General features: G+C 39.2%; 1 protein-coding gene across 7 annotated transcripts in view; it reads left to right on the top strand.

Annotated features, from left to right (window-relative positions):
- CBLB (Cbl proto-oncogene B) overlaps window positions 1–16,336 on the top strand; it is a 220,278-nt gene that overhangs the window by 156,646 nt on the left and 47,296 nt on the right. For all 7 annotated transcript variants that reach the window (XM_061134398.1, XM_061134400.1, XM_061134399.1 and 4 more), the window contains exons 11-12: window positions 7,636–7,821; window positions 9,580–9,945. In XM_061134398.1, coding sequence (XP_060990381.1) covers window positions 7,636–7,821; window positions 9,580–9,945 — 552 coding nt within the window. The remainder of the gene's footprint in view (window positions 1–7,635; window positions 7,822–9,579; window positions 9,946–16,336) is intronic.

Raw genomic sequence — 16,336 nt, 5'->3', positions numbered from 1 at the left:
AACAAATGTGGTCTTTAAATTTCTAGAGCACCAGGACTCCAGTTTGTTAAAGGCAGCTCATCAACAACCAGTATTAAAGAACTTAAGAGAATATGTTAGTTAGACAAATAGGCTGGTGTGATGATAATATCCCAAAGAAAGGGATAGCCTGGTGTGCTGCAGTCCATGGGGTCACAAAGACTCAGATATGACTGAGTGACTGAACTGAACTGATGATAATACAGGCAGGAATCAAGGCGCTCAGCTTTTGTATTTTAAAACGAGTGGAAATGGGGTGGGGGGTGGAAAGAGCATATATTCCTGAAGTTCTGAATACAAGGGTTGTTTTCTTTCAGTCACTCAACTGTGTCTGACTCTTTGCGACCCCATGGACTGCAGCATGCTGGGCTTCCCTGTCCTTCACCATCTCCTGGAGCTTGCTTAAGCTTGTGTCCATTGAGTCAGTGATGCCATCCAACCATTTTGTCCTCTGTTGTCCTCTTCTCCTCATGCCTTCAATCTTTTATAGCATCAGGGTCTTTCTAATGAGTTGACTGTTTGTATCAGGTGGCCAAAGAATTGGAGCTTCTGTGTCAGTCCTTCCAATGAATATTCAGGACTGATTTCCTTTAGGATTGACTGGTTTGATCTCCTTGCAATCCAAGGGACTCTAGAGTCTTCTCCCACACCACAGTTCATAAGCATCAATTCTTCGGCGCTCAACCTTCTTTATGGTCCAACTCTCACACCCATACATGACTACTGGAAAAACCATAGCTTTGACTATACAGACCTTTGTCGACAAAGTAATGTCTCTGCTTTTTAATATGCTGTCTAGGTTTGTCATAGCTTTTCTTCCAAGGAGCAGGCGTCTTTTAATTTCATGGCTGCAGTCACCATCTGCAATGATTTTGGAGCCCCCCAAAATAAAGTTTCTCACTGTTTCCATTGTTTCCCCATCTACTTGCCATGAAGTGATAGGACTGGATGCCATGATCCTCGTTTTTTGAATGTTGAGCTTTAAGCCAACTTTTTCACTCTCCTCTTTCACCTTCATCAGGAGACAGTTTAGTCATTCTTTGCTTTCTGCCATAAGGATGGCCATCTGCATATCTGAGTTTATTGATATTTCTCCCTGCAATCTTGATCTAGCTTGTGCTTCATCCAGCCCAGCATTTCACGTGATGTACTCTGCATGTTAAGTTAGGTAAGCAGGGTGACAGTATACAGCCTTGATGTACTCCTTTTCCATTTGGAACCAGTCCATTGTTCCCTGTCCTGTTCTAACTGTTGCTTATTGACCTGCATACAGATTTTTCGGGAGGCAGATGAGATGGTTTGGGATTCCCATCTCTTGAAGAATTTTCCAGTTTGTTGTGATCCACACAGTCAAAGGCTGTAGCATAGTCAGTGAAGCTGAAGGAGATGTTTTTCTGGAATTCTCTTGTTTTTTCTATGATCCAACAGATGTTGGCCATTTGATCTCTTGTTCCTCTGCCTTTTCTAAATCCAGCTTGAAAATCTGGAAGTTCTCAGTTCATGTACTATTGAAGCCTAGCTTGGAGATTTTTGATCATTACTTTGCTAGCATGTAAGATGAGTGCAATTTTGTGGTAGATTGAACATTCTTTGGTACTGCCTTTCTTTGGGGCTGGAATGAAAACTGTCCTTTTCCAGTCCTGTGGCCACTGCCAAGTTTCCCAAATTTGCTGACATATTGAGTGCAGCACTTTAAAACCATCATCTTTTATGATTTGAAATAGCTCCAGAAAAATTTGAGAATAACTAAAATTAATATAAAGGGATGGAATCATACAAATCAGCTAACCTATAACTTGAAAGGATGATGCCATCCTTCGTAGTTCTTACAGTTGCCTCTATATAAATAATTTTCTTTATACTGTGCAATAAATTCTGTACAGTTAATTCTGTGTCCACATCCTACTTTCTACTTCCTACTTTACTAGTTAATCTTTTCTAGCTTTCCATTTGCTTGTTCTAACCTAATACAGTGGACAGAAAGAGATGGAGTGACTAAAAAGGATTTCATGTAAGGCCATGGCAAAAAGGATATGATCCTTTTAAGAAACCCTTGATTAGTGTGCCTTTTTATTATACTAATTAGTTTTATTTACTCATTAGAAGATTAAAACCAGAAGTGCAGTAGTAAAGTGTCTTCTTTAAAAATAAAATTTCTGCTATTAAAAAATTTAAAAGACAAAGTAAAAAAAACTTTTTCACTACTGTTAAACAGATTAGAGGTTCACTATCCTAATATATAAAGAGCTCTTCTAAATCACTGAGGGGTAAATAAAAGAATATGATAGATAGTGGGCGAAGAGTATAGCAGGAGTGGGCTTGTGAAGCATTGTATAAGACTTCTTTTCTTTTTAGACTTTCAAAGAGGAAGTGAAAAATATAATTGATTGACCTTTAATGTGACCATCTTCTAAAAATGTTTACAAATATTCACAGTTAGCATTTGAATTTTCCCAGCAATAAAAGTTAATACAAAGTTTCCCTATTCTAGTTTCAGAATTGTTCATAGAGACAACAAAAAGGCTTCAGCAAAGAAAAAGGCATTCTTATCTAAAGGGCACTGTTAGACTCTCTACTCTTACATGGGAATTTTACTGTGATTTAGGAGAACTCTGGAAAATGAATAAGTTATGATAAATTTAGACCACATAATCAATAAAGATAAAAAAATTTGTTTCTTCACTACTGATATACCCTCCACTAAATCCTTATGACTAAGCCAACTTACACATACTATAATGCTTCAAAATAAATTAGTCTTTCAGGAGGACAGTATAAAATCACTTTGAGAGTGTAGTATGAACTATTCTTAAGATTTGCTTCAGATTACATTCACAGAACTGTGGAGAGGGTGCTTGTCTGGAGGTGTCTTGATGTTCAGGATTACTGCTGCACCCCACATCTTGGTTTGGATGTCTGTCTGAGGATTTTCAGTATACTCACTTAATATCTTAACAATTCACCCAAATCAAATCAAGTACATCCCATTACCTAAACATACTAGGGATTTTAGTTCAGTTCAGTCGCTCAGTCGTGTCTGACTCTTTGCAACCCCATGAACCACAGCAGGCCAGGCCTCCCTGTCTGTCACCAGCTCCCGGAGTTTACCCAAACCCATGTCCATCGAGTCGGTGATGCCATCCAACCATCTCGTCCTCTGTCGTCCCCTTCTCCTCCCGGCCTCAACCTTTCCCAGCATCAGGGTCTTTTCCAATGAGTCAGCTCTTCGCATCAGGTGGCCAAAGTATTGGAGTTTCAGCTTCAACATCAGTCCTTCCAATGAACACCCAGGACTGATCTCCTTCAGGATGGACTGTTTGGATCTCCTTGCAGTCCAAGGGACTCTCAAGAGTCTTCTCCAACACCACAGTTCAAAAGCATCAATTCTTCTGTGCTCAGCTTTCTTTATTGTCCAACTCTCACATCCATACATGACCACTGGAAAAACCATAGCTTTGACTAGATGGACCTTTGTTGGCAAAGTAATGTCTCTGCTTTTTAATATGCTGTCTTGTTGGTCATAGCTTTCCTTCCAAGGAGTAAACGTCTTTTCACTTCATGGCTGCAGTCACCACCTGCAGTGCTTTTGAAGCCCAGAAAAGTAAAGTCAGCCACTGTTTCCACTGTTTCCCCATCTATTTGCCATGAGGTGATGGGCCCAGATGCCATGATCTGAGTTTTCTGAATGTTGAGCTTTAAGCCAACTTTTTCACTCTCCTCTTTCACTTTCATCAAGAGGCTCTTTAGTTCTTCTTTGCTTTCTGCCATAAGGTTGGTGTCACCTACATATCTGAGGTTATTGATATTTCTCCCTGCAGTCTTGATTCTAGCTTATGCTTCATCCAGCCCAGCGTTTCTCATGATGTACTCTGCATATAAATTAAATAAGCAGGGTGACAATATACAGCCTTGAGGTACTCCTTTTCCTATTTGGAACCAGTCTGTTGTTCCATGTCCAGTTCTAACTGTTGCTTCCTGACCTGCATATAGGTTTCTCAAGAGGCAAGTCAGGTGGTCTAGTATTCCCATCTCTTTCAGAATTTTCCACAGTTTGCTGTGATCTACACAGTCAAAGACTTTGGCATAGTCAATAAAGCAGAAATGGTTATTTTTCTGGAACTCTCTTGCTTTTTCAATGATCCAGAGGATGTTAGCAATTTGATCTCTGGTTCCTCTCCCTTTTCTAAAACCAGCTTGAACATCTGGAAGTTCACAGTTCACATATTGCTGAAGCCTGGCTTGGAGAACTTTGAGCATTACTTTACTAGCGTGTGAGATGAGTGCAATTGTGCAGTAGTTTGAGCATTCTTTGGCATTGCCTTTCTTTGGGAGTGGAATGAAAACTGACCTTTTCCAGTCCTGTGGCCACTGCTCAGTTTTCCAAATTTGTTGACATATTGAGTGAAGCACTTTCACAGCATCATCTTTTAGGATTTGAAATAGCTCAGCTGGAATTCCATCACCTCCATTAACTTTGTTTGTAGTGATGTTTCCTAAGGCCCAGTTGACTTCCCATTCCAGGATGTGTGGCTCTGAGTGAGTGTGTGTGACCATACCATCGTGATTATCTGGGTCGTGAAGATCTTTTTTGTATAGTTCTTCTATGTATTCTTGCCACCTCTTCTTAATATCTTCTGCTTCTGTTAGGTCCATACCATTTCTGACCTTTATTGAGCCCATCTTTACATGAAATGTTCCCTTGGTATCTCTAATTTTCTTGAAGAGATCTCTGGTCTTTCCCATTCTATTGTTTTCCTCTATGTCTTTACATTGATCACTGAAGCAGGCTTTCTTATCTCTCCTTGCTATTCTTTGGAACTCTGCATTGAATGGGTATATCTTTCCTCTTCTGCTTTGCTTTTCACTTCTCTTCTTTTCACAGCTATTTGTAAGGCCTCCTCAGACAGCCATTTTGTTTTTTTGCATTTCTTTTTCTTGGGGATTTGGTGTTGCCGAAATGTTAAATTAGTAGTTAAAGCAGAAGTCAAGGTCTGGTGGTGACAGTGGGCTGTTGACTCTGTCAGGATTCCCCTTCCTGTTCCGGGTATTTAAGGAAGCGGGCAGATAGTTGTGGCAGAAAAGCGCGTGGTGGAGCATAGGTGGTCTTTGCCGTGAACACACCTTGTTGTTTTTCACTTGCTAAGTCACATCCGCCTCTCTGTGACCCCATGCGCTGCAGCGCGCCAGGCTTCCCTGTCCTTCACTGTCTCCTGGAGTTTGCTCAGTCTCCATTGATGTCCACTGAGTTGACAGTGCCATTCAGCTGTCTCATATTCTGTCACCCCCTTCTCCTGTGAATGGACCTAGCACTGAAAAATTTCTTTGCAAGTAACTGAAACAATGATATGCTCTGTATTCTGTGTGTGTGTTTGTATATGTGTAAAACTTACATACGATGACTTTGGTTCTTGAATCTTTTTTTTGTAAAGAATAATAACCAGATCAGTTTTGCTAGTTCTCAAATAATGTAATTTATCCTTAATGGGAATTGGGTAGAATTAGATGTCTGGTGACCTCTCCTGATCTGAGTTGCTACCTACTCTGATGCTTGTAGTTTGACATCAGGATTTTTTTCTGTTGTGTGATCATTTTTGATTGGTTTTACTCCATCAGTTTCAAATTCATGACCATCTGAGGCTCCATGGCTTTTGGGGTAAAACTATTGTTTTACTAATAAGAGTGACTTGCTCCATTAAAATCAGGTTATGACTCTATAGAGTTTCTACTTTTTCTCCTTCAATTAAGTAACAGTTGAATGTTTTGCCTTATCACAAGGTAAGGGATATTCAAAAAGAATCATGAAATGAATAAAAAGAAAATGTTCTTAAAATTTACATGTGAAAGTGCATCGACATTTATTGACCTATTTTTCATTTATTTGGCAGAGTAGAGAGGCAGAGAATTGATAGTTTAGTGATGTTATGACAGTATCCAGGTATACCTAAGGTATGGTCTGGAAGCTTCTGCTTAGACATGCTTATTTTTAAAAAGCAAGTCCCGACTACTTTGATGTGGGCTTCACATAGTAACTTTCTGGCAGAGAGTAGAGTAAAGGAAAGGGTAGAAATAGTAATTTTATAGTGTAGAAACCTGACGGTCAGTGTCTTAACCAGGTAGTCAAGGTCAGCATCAATAGCGATGAAATCACATTGATAGTGTAGACCCTTGATGTGATGTCATTAAAGTGTTATTTGATCAACATGGCCTTCCTTCCAGTAACCCGTAAGTCTAGTCTAGTCATGAGAAAAAAATCAGACAAACGCCAATTTTAGTAAATTAAAAAAGAAAACTTAGTGTGTATGTGAACTTAGTGTGGATGTGAACACAAATTTATTATCTCAGTTAAGGACATTTCTCACTGTTGCTAGAGTTGAAATTAAATTGACAGTTGACATTGACTACTCTTGTAAAGGTGAGTAATGTTAGGGGGAAAATGGCTTAAACACAAGCTTCAAATTTTTCATCAATAGTCACACTAGGAAACAGATGAATATCAAAGCATGTTAGATTAATGTTAAGTATCAAGCGTAAGCCTAGATCTCCAAATAAATAGGTAGTAACTCAGCCTTGAAAAGAAAACTGCCTGGTATTTCAGAGTAGAATATTGTTTAATTAATTAGGATGACTTTTATATCAAATACAAAAATCAGGGTATGTCTGACGCGCACACGTACACACACTCTTTCAAAATAGAAAGGGTTACATGAAAGTGAAGTTGCTCAGTCATGTCTGACTCTTTGCGACCCCATGGACTGTAGCCTACTAGGCTTCTCCGTCCATGGGATTTTCCAGGCAAGAATACTGAAGTGGGTTGCCATTTCCTTCTCCAGAGGATCTTTCCGACCTAGGGATTGAACTGGGTCTCCTGCATTGCAGGTAGACGCTTTACTGACTGAGCCACCAGGAAAGTGGGATTACATACATACATACAAATCAGAGTGCTTATTGATGGCTTTTTGGTGCTCTTTTATCTACCAAATAACATGGAAACCCTGTAATAGTGTAGAAATCTATCAGTGTTTTAGAAGTACAGAGTTTCCTAGGTTTAATTGTGTTTAAAGAAGAACATTTAACTTGAGGCTTTAATTTCCATGTGAAGACTTCGGGGAAAATATTTGGTCTTAAAGCTGTTTATTTTAAATATACAACTTAAAGAAAAAAAAAAACCTGTCTGATTTTATTCATTAAAGTAGGTTATACATTAGATATTATACATATCTTATATGGAACAGAATGATTTGTACTCTAAACCGAACACCTAAAAAATTCTATAACATAGATAACCAAGAGCAATGTGCATCACTGCGTTGTGTGTTTCTGGAGACAGATTTCTAGAAGAAGGCCTGCATTTGATTGTCTTTAAACTGCACTTCTGCTGATTTTTTCCTAGGCCCTTTGTGCAATGTGTAGGAGAAACTAATCTGTTTATTCTTTACATAATACTGGCCTTGAGGGAAACATGTGTGCTCTTTCCATCTATTAATCAGAGTAAACTAAGTGAGTTTATTTTCACAGATGTTCAATGGCAGATACATTCTCAAAACCAAATGTCTTAAGAGCTGAAAGGTGCCCACTCCACACGGCACACAGCGGCACCCTTCTCTTTTTGTGTCCTAGTGCGCTGACAGGCAGAGCTCCCCCGTCACGTCTCCCGGATCCTCTCCCCTGGCTCAGAGAAGAAAGCCGCACCCAGACCCTCTCCAGATCCCACATCTAAGCCTCCCACCAGTGCCTCCTCGCCTGGACCTCATTCAGAAAGGCATAGTTCGGTCTCCCTGTGGCAGCCCCACGGGCTCACCAAAGGTAAATCAGTATTACTAGAAACACAGATAATGGTTTTATGTGATGAGTATGGATTGCTCAGGCTTTTAAATCTCCACTAATCATATTTCTTATGCTCTCATTCATGAGCTACTTTGATGGGTCTCTCGTGTTGTGTGCAGCAAATCCACGATCATACTCCTTGCCTTATTACTGTAACAGTGGCATAATTATTCAAAGAGAGCACATGTCTGTGACAGCCCCCTGGTTGCTAAAATAAACAGTGGAGTAAGTATGGTTATTCTGTAAAATGGATTTAAAAGGTCATTATATGTCTTAAAATAAATTGCATGTTCTTATTAAATGATATTTTATACTCATTTTCATAGTGTCTTGACAAGAAAAATGTTACGGAAGTGTATTTGCATAAGGGCTTAGGATGTGATAAATTATCACCCATGTTTCAAGGTGACTCAGAAGAGGGAATTATATGTACCTTTTGTATATGAAGGAATTAGTTACAAAGAATTACAGTATTTGCAAAGTAATTATATTCCTCTTTAATATTAAAGACATAATTCTATCTGTACATTTAAGCCCACAGTTTATTTTAGTTCTGTGCAGATCTTTTTTTCCAAATTTGATAAGGGAATATTTTACTTTATTAAATATAAGATTTTAAACATTAATCCCATTTGGTAACATGCTTTACAGTGTAAAACTAGTTGGAAACACAGTGTTTTAGTAGTACTGGATTTTTCTACATTACAATTAACACGGTTTTAAGATTATATTAAGACTTTTTAGGATGTTACTTAGTCAGAATTATGTAAACACAACACATTCCTTTTTTCTACAGTATTTCCTAACAGTAAAAGCACAAATCATTTGTTAGATGAACTGTGTAAATGAAAATAAAGCCTGTGAAAGTCACATAGATCAATTTAGCAGCTTATACCTTTATATTTCCATATAAGAATCAAACTGGTTTTTTCCCCGATGGATCAATACAATGCAAGTAAGGTCTATACGTAACACTGCTCTATTATTTGTGATTTTTCATTCTTCCGGTGTGTGTGTGTGTGTATGCTCAGTCATGTCCGACTCCTTGCAGCCTCATGAACTATAGCCTGCCCAGGCTCCTCTGCCCATGGAATTTTCCAGGCAGGAAAACTGGAGTAGGTTACCATTTCCTTCTCCAGATCTTCCCCACCCGGGGATCGAACCTGCGAGGCCTGTGTCGGCAGGTGGATTCTTTACCACTAGCGCCACCCAATGACTGGTGAAGAACCGGAGCACATCTTGCCCTTGTCAGCTGCTTTGTATTATAGAGGTGAAACCAAAAATAACAAAGCCAGCATTTTCTGTTTTTCAGAGATGTTACAAATCAAGGTGTTCTTTTAAAAAGTAAAGCAACAACTTCTTGATGGTATCTGCTGTCTCTCTTAAATCATAGAAATGTGCAAATAAAATACTTAATGACTCATTATTTTAATGTCAACTGGTCAGAATCATCATATAATTTTGATATTCTGCTGATTTTTTTCCTGTAGTCCTTATAATCCTAAATTTTGAGTTTATGTGTTCATTTTTTACAAAGAAATCTTAATGAGACATATTTGAGTTTTTCATAATTTTTTAAACTTTCATTAATTGTGATAAAAGAAACTCATTAAAAGAAGGCACAGGAATCTAAGAAAGGTCTATTATGGCTTAGAAAACAACAGCAATAACATGTTAGTCTGGAAGGTATTTCAGTGCATGGAACATCTTTTCTTTTTTCCTCTTGTGTTTCTTCAGTCTTCTCCTTGCATGGTGAGAAAACAAGATAAACCACTCCCAGCCCCACCACCGCCCTTAAGAGACCCTCCTCCCCCTCCACCCGAGAGGCCTCCCCCAGTGCCCCCCGACAACAGACTGAGCCGTCACATCCATCACGTGGAAAGCGTGCCTCCCAGAGACCAGCCCGTGCCTCTTGAAGCCTGGTGCCCGCGGGACGTGCTAGGGACTAACCAGTCGGTGGGATGTCGCCTCCTTGGGGACGGCTCCCCGAAGCCTGGCATCACGGCGAGTTCCAACGCAAATGGAAGGCATAGTCGGATGGGCTCTGACCCAGTGCTTCTCCGGAAACACAGGCGCAATGATGTGCCTTTAGAAGGAGCCAAGGTAAGAAATACACAAAGCAGAAGCTACACAGCCTGCTTATAATCTTCTGATAGGAAGGAGTATAAAAGGTTGGGTGGTGCTTTTTTGTGTCTAGTGTGACATTTCCCTGCAGGTCTTTGATTATCTGCAAGTTATTAAAATCAGAAGCTCATTAAAACTTGAACCTAAGAGAAGTCAGGAAAAAGAGTCTAAGTAATGATTTAGTTTTCATAGGAAGATACTACACAATTTGCCAGAAGTTTAGTATACCTTCTCTTACTTCATCTGCAGAATATTTTCCCATTAATAAATTGTCATGGGAGAATCAGCACTTTTTTTTAACTTTTCTGAAAAAAAAGGAAAAAATGTGGGAAAGTCTGTTCGTCACTCAGTTGTGTCCGACTCTGCGACACCATAGACTGCAGCCTACCGGGCTTCTCTGCCCATGGAATTCTCCAGGCAAGGGTACTGGAGTGGGTCACCATTCCCTTCTCTGAGGGATCTTCCCAACCCAGGGCTTGAATCCGGGTCTCCTGCATTGCAGGTACTCTTTGCCATCTGAGCCACCTGGAAATCCCAACTCTTCTAGTTCCATCTAATTTGAAAAAAAGTTGTATTGTTATAGCATATCGTCAATCAGTCATTGGAATTATTGTTGCCTGGGGAGAGTACCCCTTAGACAGGTAAATTGAACTTCTCACCTACATCAAAACACCAAGTTTTTTGTTCATTGTTACAGAGCGAGCTCTTTCTCTATAATACTGAAAGAGACCCTTAACACATAGTGAGTTTTAACACAGTATATATTACCACTGTCAGTTACATGTACGGGAAAGAATTTAGGCACGCGGGAAACCAGAGGCAACCGCAGAAATCAGTGCGTGTAGACCCCTCAGTGGGCCCTTGACAGAGCTGTCCTGTCATATATCCTGGTATTTGCTTCTGTGATACTTTTGACTCTGGGATTAGATTGTCACCATCTTCCTTCAGCTGCAGAAAGCTTTGCCTCTTTTGAAGACTGTAATGTTAAAGTGCTCCTGTCTCCTCTGATCTTAAGTTGTTGTTTTAGGGGGTAGACTCTTCCTTCCAGATAATAGTTGGTAGTGGGTGACTTAATCAAGAAACAAGTGTGAAAAATGGCTTGTACTAAATACCTGTGTGTATGTGCACATATGTGTGTGCATGCACATGTGTGAAGGAATACTTTGTATAATGTTATTAGTTTTCCTAATAATTAAATTTTATTAGAGTGGCCAGGATAGCAGGAGTCAGAACTATCTACTCTGGCACTCAGAACAAAGGGGAAGAGTGATGACAATTTGCAGAAAGTTTTTGTTATAGCCTCCCGTTGGTACCTTCAAGTCTTTCATCTGTTGTAAATATGAAGATCTGTAAAGGTTTTCTCCAAGGTCGTGGAAAGGTGATGTCAATGGAAGAGATAGCACTTGTAAAAGCATTTTTATAGTGTTCTCTAAAAATGGAGACTTTATCCTCAAAAGTTATGTTTCTACAACCTGGAATCTTGGTAAGAATGACTTGTCTTTTTTTCCAGTGATTTCCTCCCCTCCACCCCCTTTAGTCTCTATTACTTTTCATTCATACATGGTCACACTTGACTTCAGGAGAATGTTCAGACAAGCTCTGACATGAATAGTTATATCTTAGCAACATATTACAATTTATTTCCTGAATGAACTTGAGAAATACTTAAAATATAATAATTATACTGTCCAGTTCCTTGAAGACCTCTTGTTTCAGGGTTTTTCTTAGATAATATGTTACATAATCTTAACACTAATATAATCTTGCCCTTCTAAGCCCTAGAACATAGGCTATTATGAATGGTGGTGGTTTTTTAAAGTAGCGTTATAATTGCTTAGGTTATAGATAGGGAATTTTATTTTATTATACTAACTGTAGGTATAACAACTTTAGGTATAATAGTGATTTCAGCTATAAAATTTCCTTTACATGTTTTCTCTGTGAACTTTCATGTCCTATGCTTTGATACATATTACTATACCAGAGGACACTGATTAAGTTGCAAACTTTCCCTCTTATTGAAAGCTGAATCTATTTAGTTCTATCTAAATAATCCTAATTAAAATTCTTTAGGGTCTAATCTCATATGTTGTGTGTATCAGCAGTGCAGTGCTTATAGTCTCAAAGTTAATTACATGTTACAACTAGACTGACTATTTTAACCCAAATTAGACATCTAAGATTTCTCATTTCAGTCTAGTTGTTTGACTTTTAAGGCAGATTATGAAGAAGGCTTTATATATGATGTATTAAATGCCATAAAACAGAGCATGTCTGCCCTTAGTCTCCTTTTTTATTATCTTTTTAAGGAAACAGTTCCACTTTGGTAGGCCACAGAGCGTGTAACAGCTGACAGAAAGTAGAAAAAGCCTAATTCTTCTCATTTCACTGCTGGGAGACGTGAGTCTGACTTCAGCAGATGGAAGACTGAGTCCATCTAGAATCCTGTTTCTGCATGACCTTGGATTGGAGTTTGTTTCTCATCTTACGTCTTTGTAGTTCCTCAGTCCAGACTGATTTAATTATTTAATATATATTTGTAAATACTTTCTACATGCAAGACTTTGCAAGTGATCAGGATAACCAGTGTCCCAGTGTTCTCTCTCCTTTCTTTAACAAAGTGTTTTTGTAGAGGAGTATCTGTTCAACTGTTTTAGGCAGAAGTAAAAATGATAAGGCAAATCTGATAGCTGCATTTTAACAAAAAATCTGATCAACACAGATCAACCATGCTGTCGAATCAGGCCTGAATTTTACTTCCTGCTCTAGAACTTGCTGGCTTTATGTGTACAAGCAACTTACCACATCCTTGCCCCTAATTCCACTTACTTTCCTTACTTTATGAAATGAACCAATAGTAGTACCTCATTTCTAGGGGAATAGTTATCTATTCCCTCCAGATATCTAAATCTCCATATCCCTTGGTTCTGGAATAAAACCACACTAGGTAGGGAGTTCATTTTCGTTTACTATAATTCTCCTTACTTTTGATTTTAATTTAAAACCGGAATCATCATCCCTTTCTCCCCTTCCTCTCTCCTCTTATTCAGCATAGTCCCTAATGAGCACTCCGCAGGCACCTGTAACTGGTTGCTGAGTGATTACAGCGCTGAAGGCGTGTGCGCGCTGGAGTCGGCGGGGGCAGGTGTCGGGCGGGGAAGGGCCTGGAGGAGGACGACGATCGGGGCACACGAGCAGTGTGAGAGTTGTTGTTGTTTTAATGTATTGTTCCAGCACTGGCTTTCAGCCAAAAGTAGGATGTTAATTTTTTTGTGTGTTTAAAATAGGATTTTTTACTCTTTTAGACAAGCAGTCATTATACATAGGTAGTCACAGTAAGAGGGAGACAAAGGAGAAGGGATGAAGGAGAATTATTTTGATTTAAGAAGACTCATATATTAATGAAAATGCTGTGTTACAATGCATTCTCACCCTGCATACATTGTGTGCACTTTTTAAAAACTGTTTTTAAAAACATATTATCCTGGAAATAAAGGGTATAGGGACTTAGATACTTGGAGGCTGTTATCTTCATATAACCCATCAGTGTCTCCAAAGGTAAGAAAATATGTTTTTGTGTCAAATAGTAGCAACTGTCATTTAGACTTGTTTCATTAAAGGAAATGTCTCAAATACCATCTTCCCTTTTTAAAGGTAGGAAAACTTAGATGAGTACTAAAAATTTAAAATTGAGTGTACATATGGAACACCATAAAGGGAATTCATAAAGCTGAACATTCTGTAAATGCAGCCTCCCCTTCGTCATGCGTCCCCTGTCCGTGTGCCAGCCCCCGTCATCCATTAGAACTATTTGCACTTTTTATTTGCATCTTCACTAGATAAATGGTGATGGCAGCAAGAATAAATTAAATGCCAATTGCTCTTTTTGCTAACTATAGAGAGCTCTAAGGGGAAAAAAGCCCTCTAATTCATGGTTAAAATGGAGTGTAAGAATTTTCTGTGACTTTCATTTACTCCCCATTCTCTCCCGCCTCCCACCTAGCATAATCAAGTTAGCTAAGGTACTACTTTCCTTTTAACATGAAACTTGCAAGCTAAGAGTTATGAGGTTGCTTTATTTTATTGGTATGAGATTTCTTTCCTAGGGGACTGTTTCTATTCCTTCAAATTCCAGCCACATTATAAACCTGTTCCTTAATTCATATTATGTTGGCTAGATATTTGTTTATTATTGCTGGTTTGTTTCTTTTAATTATCTGAGGTAAAAATATCTGTACTAAAATGTTTTAAGATATTGGGAACCTGAAATGTATCTGCTTATGTATAGATACTGACACTGTGTCCAACTGTCTTTATTTGTTCCTCTTAAAAGATTAAGAATGCTACTGTTTCTTATATGGTTAAACACTATCTCTGACTTGTCATGTTACTCCAAGTGACATCATTCTAAAATGACCCTGTGCACAAGAATCTGTTGAAGATACTGCTAGATAAACACACAGAATGATTCCTCTTTTTGATATGTGGCTTTTGCTGGTTTGGTGCAGAGGCACATGTTTATAAGAATGACCTTAAACTTATCTGTGGATCTCAAGTGTCGTCTTTGAGAAAATATGTCCTCTGTGTACATTGTTTCAGCTTTAATCTAATGTTGTTGGAGGATAAATTATAGCAGTGTTTTCAGTTTGGTGCACGTGTGGGTTTACATGTGTGGGATGGGAAAAAGGAGATTGTATCTCAGACTTTGAATGTTAAAAAAGCTTTTTCTTAATTGTGCTGGCATTATCACAATAGTGTCTTCCCTACATCTTGAGGGTCCCAAATGCTTTAACATTAATTTGTAGGCAATATCTGAGCCATGAGAAAACATTTCACACTTCAAAGTTAGGATGAAAGGCATGTAGAAAAACATGAATTTTAATATTTATTAAAATATTAATAAAATATTAATTTTGAGGCATGTAGGAAAATGTTCATCTAGAGTAACCTAGAGTTGATAATAAATTTTGTGATAACTCAGATTATACTTCTTCCACAAGTATAAGTTCCCCTTCATAAGTATTATTCCTTCAACCTCTTTGAGTTAAATGAGTAGGATATTCAAGATACTGAGGAGAATACAAAAGAGATCAAGCAGAGTCTAGTGAGGATGAGACAGATACACAGTTACCTAACAGATGAGGCATAGGAGAAGCATCTAGAAAATACAGTGTGGGATCTCCAAGGGGGGGAAGCATTCTAACTGAGACGCAGGGTGGAAGGACTAAAGAATGCTTCGTGCAAGAGAGCCACTGGTGATTGACATGAGAAGATCCGTGGGTGATGTTCTGTAGGCAGGACGGGGAGGGGTGGCGTGTGAGCGGGAAGGTGAGCGCAGTGCAGGGAGTGTCGGGCAGACTGCACTGCACAGAGTGAGCGCAGCCGGTCACGCTGTGGCCGTAACGACTGGGAGCGGGTACGGAGGGCTGCGTGTTCTACACCATGTTATCTTTAATTTGGTAGACAAAGCAGTGTGTTTAAAGCTTTTCTGGCACAGGAGTGATAGGATCAGAATAATTTTGTTGTTCAGTCGCTCAGTTGCGTCTGACTCTTTGTGACGCCATGGACTGCAATACACCAGGTTTCCCTCTCCTTCATTATCTCTCAGAGCTTGTTCAGATTCATGTCCATTGAGTCAACAATGTCATCTGACCGTCTCATCACCTGTCATCCCCTTCTCCTCCTGTCTTCAATCTTTCCCAGCATCAGGGTCTTTTCCAGTGGGTGGGCTCTTTGTATCAGGTGGCCAAAGTATTAGAGTTTCAGCTTCAGCATCGGTCCTTCCAAGGAATATTCAGGGTTGATCTCCTTTAGGATGGATTGGTTAGACATCCTTTCTATCCAAGGGACTCTCAAGAGTCTTCTCCAGCACCAAAGTCCAAAAGCATCAGTTCTTCGGTGCTCAGCTTTCTTCACAGTCCAACTCTCACATCTATACATGACCACTGGAAAAATCATAGCTTTGTCTAGACGGACCTTTGTTGACAAAGTAATGTCTCTGCTTTTTAATATGCTGTCTAGGTTGGTCATAACTTTTTTTCCAAGGAGCAGGGGTCTTTTAATTTCATGGCTGCAGTCACCGTCTGCAGTGATTATGGAGCCCAAGAAAATAAAGTCTCTCACTGTTTCCATTGTTTCCCCATTTATTTGCCATGAAGTGATGGGACTGGATGCCATGATCTTAGTTTTCTGAATGTTGAGTTTTAAGCCAACTTTTTCACTCTCCTCTTTCACTTTCATCAAGAGGCTCTTTAGTTCCTCTTCACTTTCTGCCATAAGGGTGGTGTCATCTGCATATCTGAGGTTATTGATATTTCTCCCAGCAATCTTGATTCCAGCTTGTGAGTCAACCGGCATGGTATTCTGCACG

This window comes from Dama dama, chromosome 31 (assembly GCF_033118175.1).
Source record: "Dama dama isolate Ldn47 chromosome 31, ASM3311817v1, whole genome shotgun sequence".
Classification (NCBI taxonomy): Eukaryota; Metazoa; Chordata; class Mammalia; order Artiodactyla; family Cervidae; genus Dama; species Dama dama.
The sequence above is the reverse complement of the archived record's forward strand: the minus strand, read 5'-3'. Positions and strand labels throughout refer to the sequence as shown.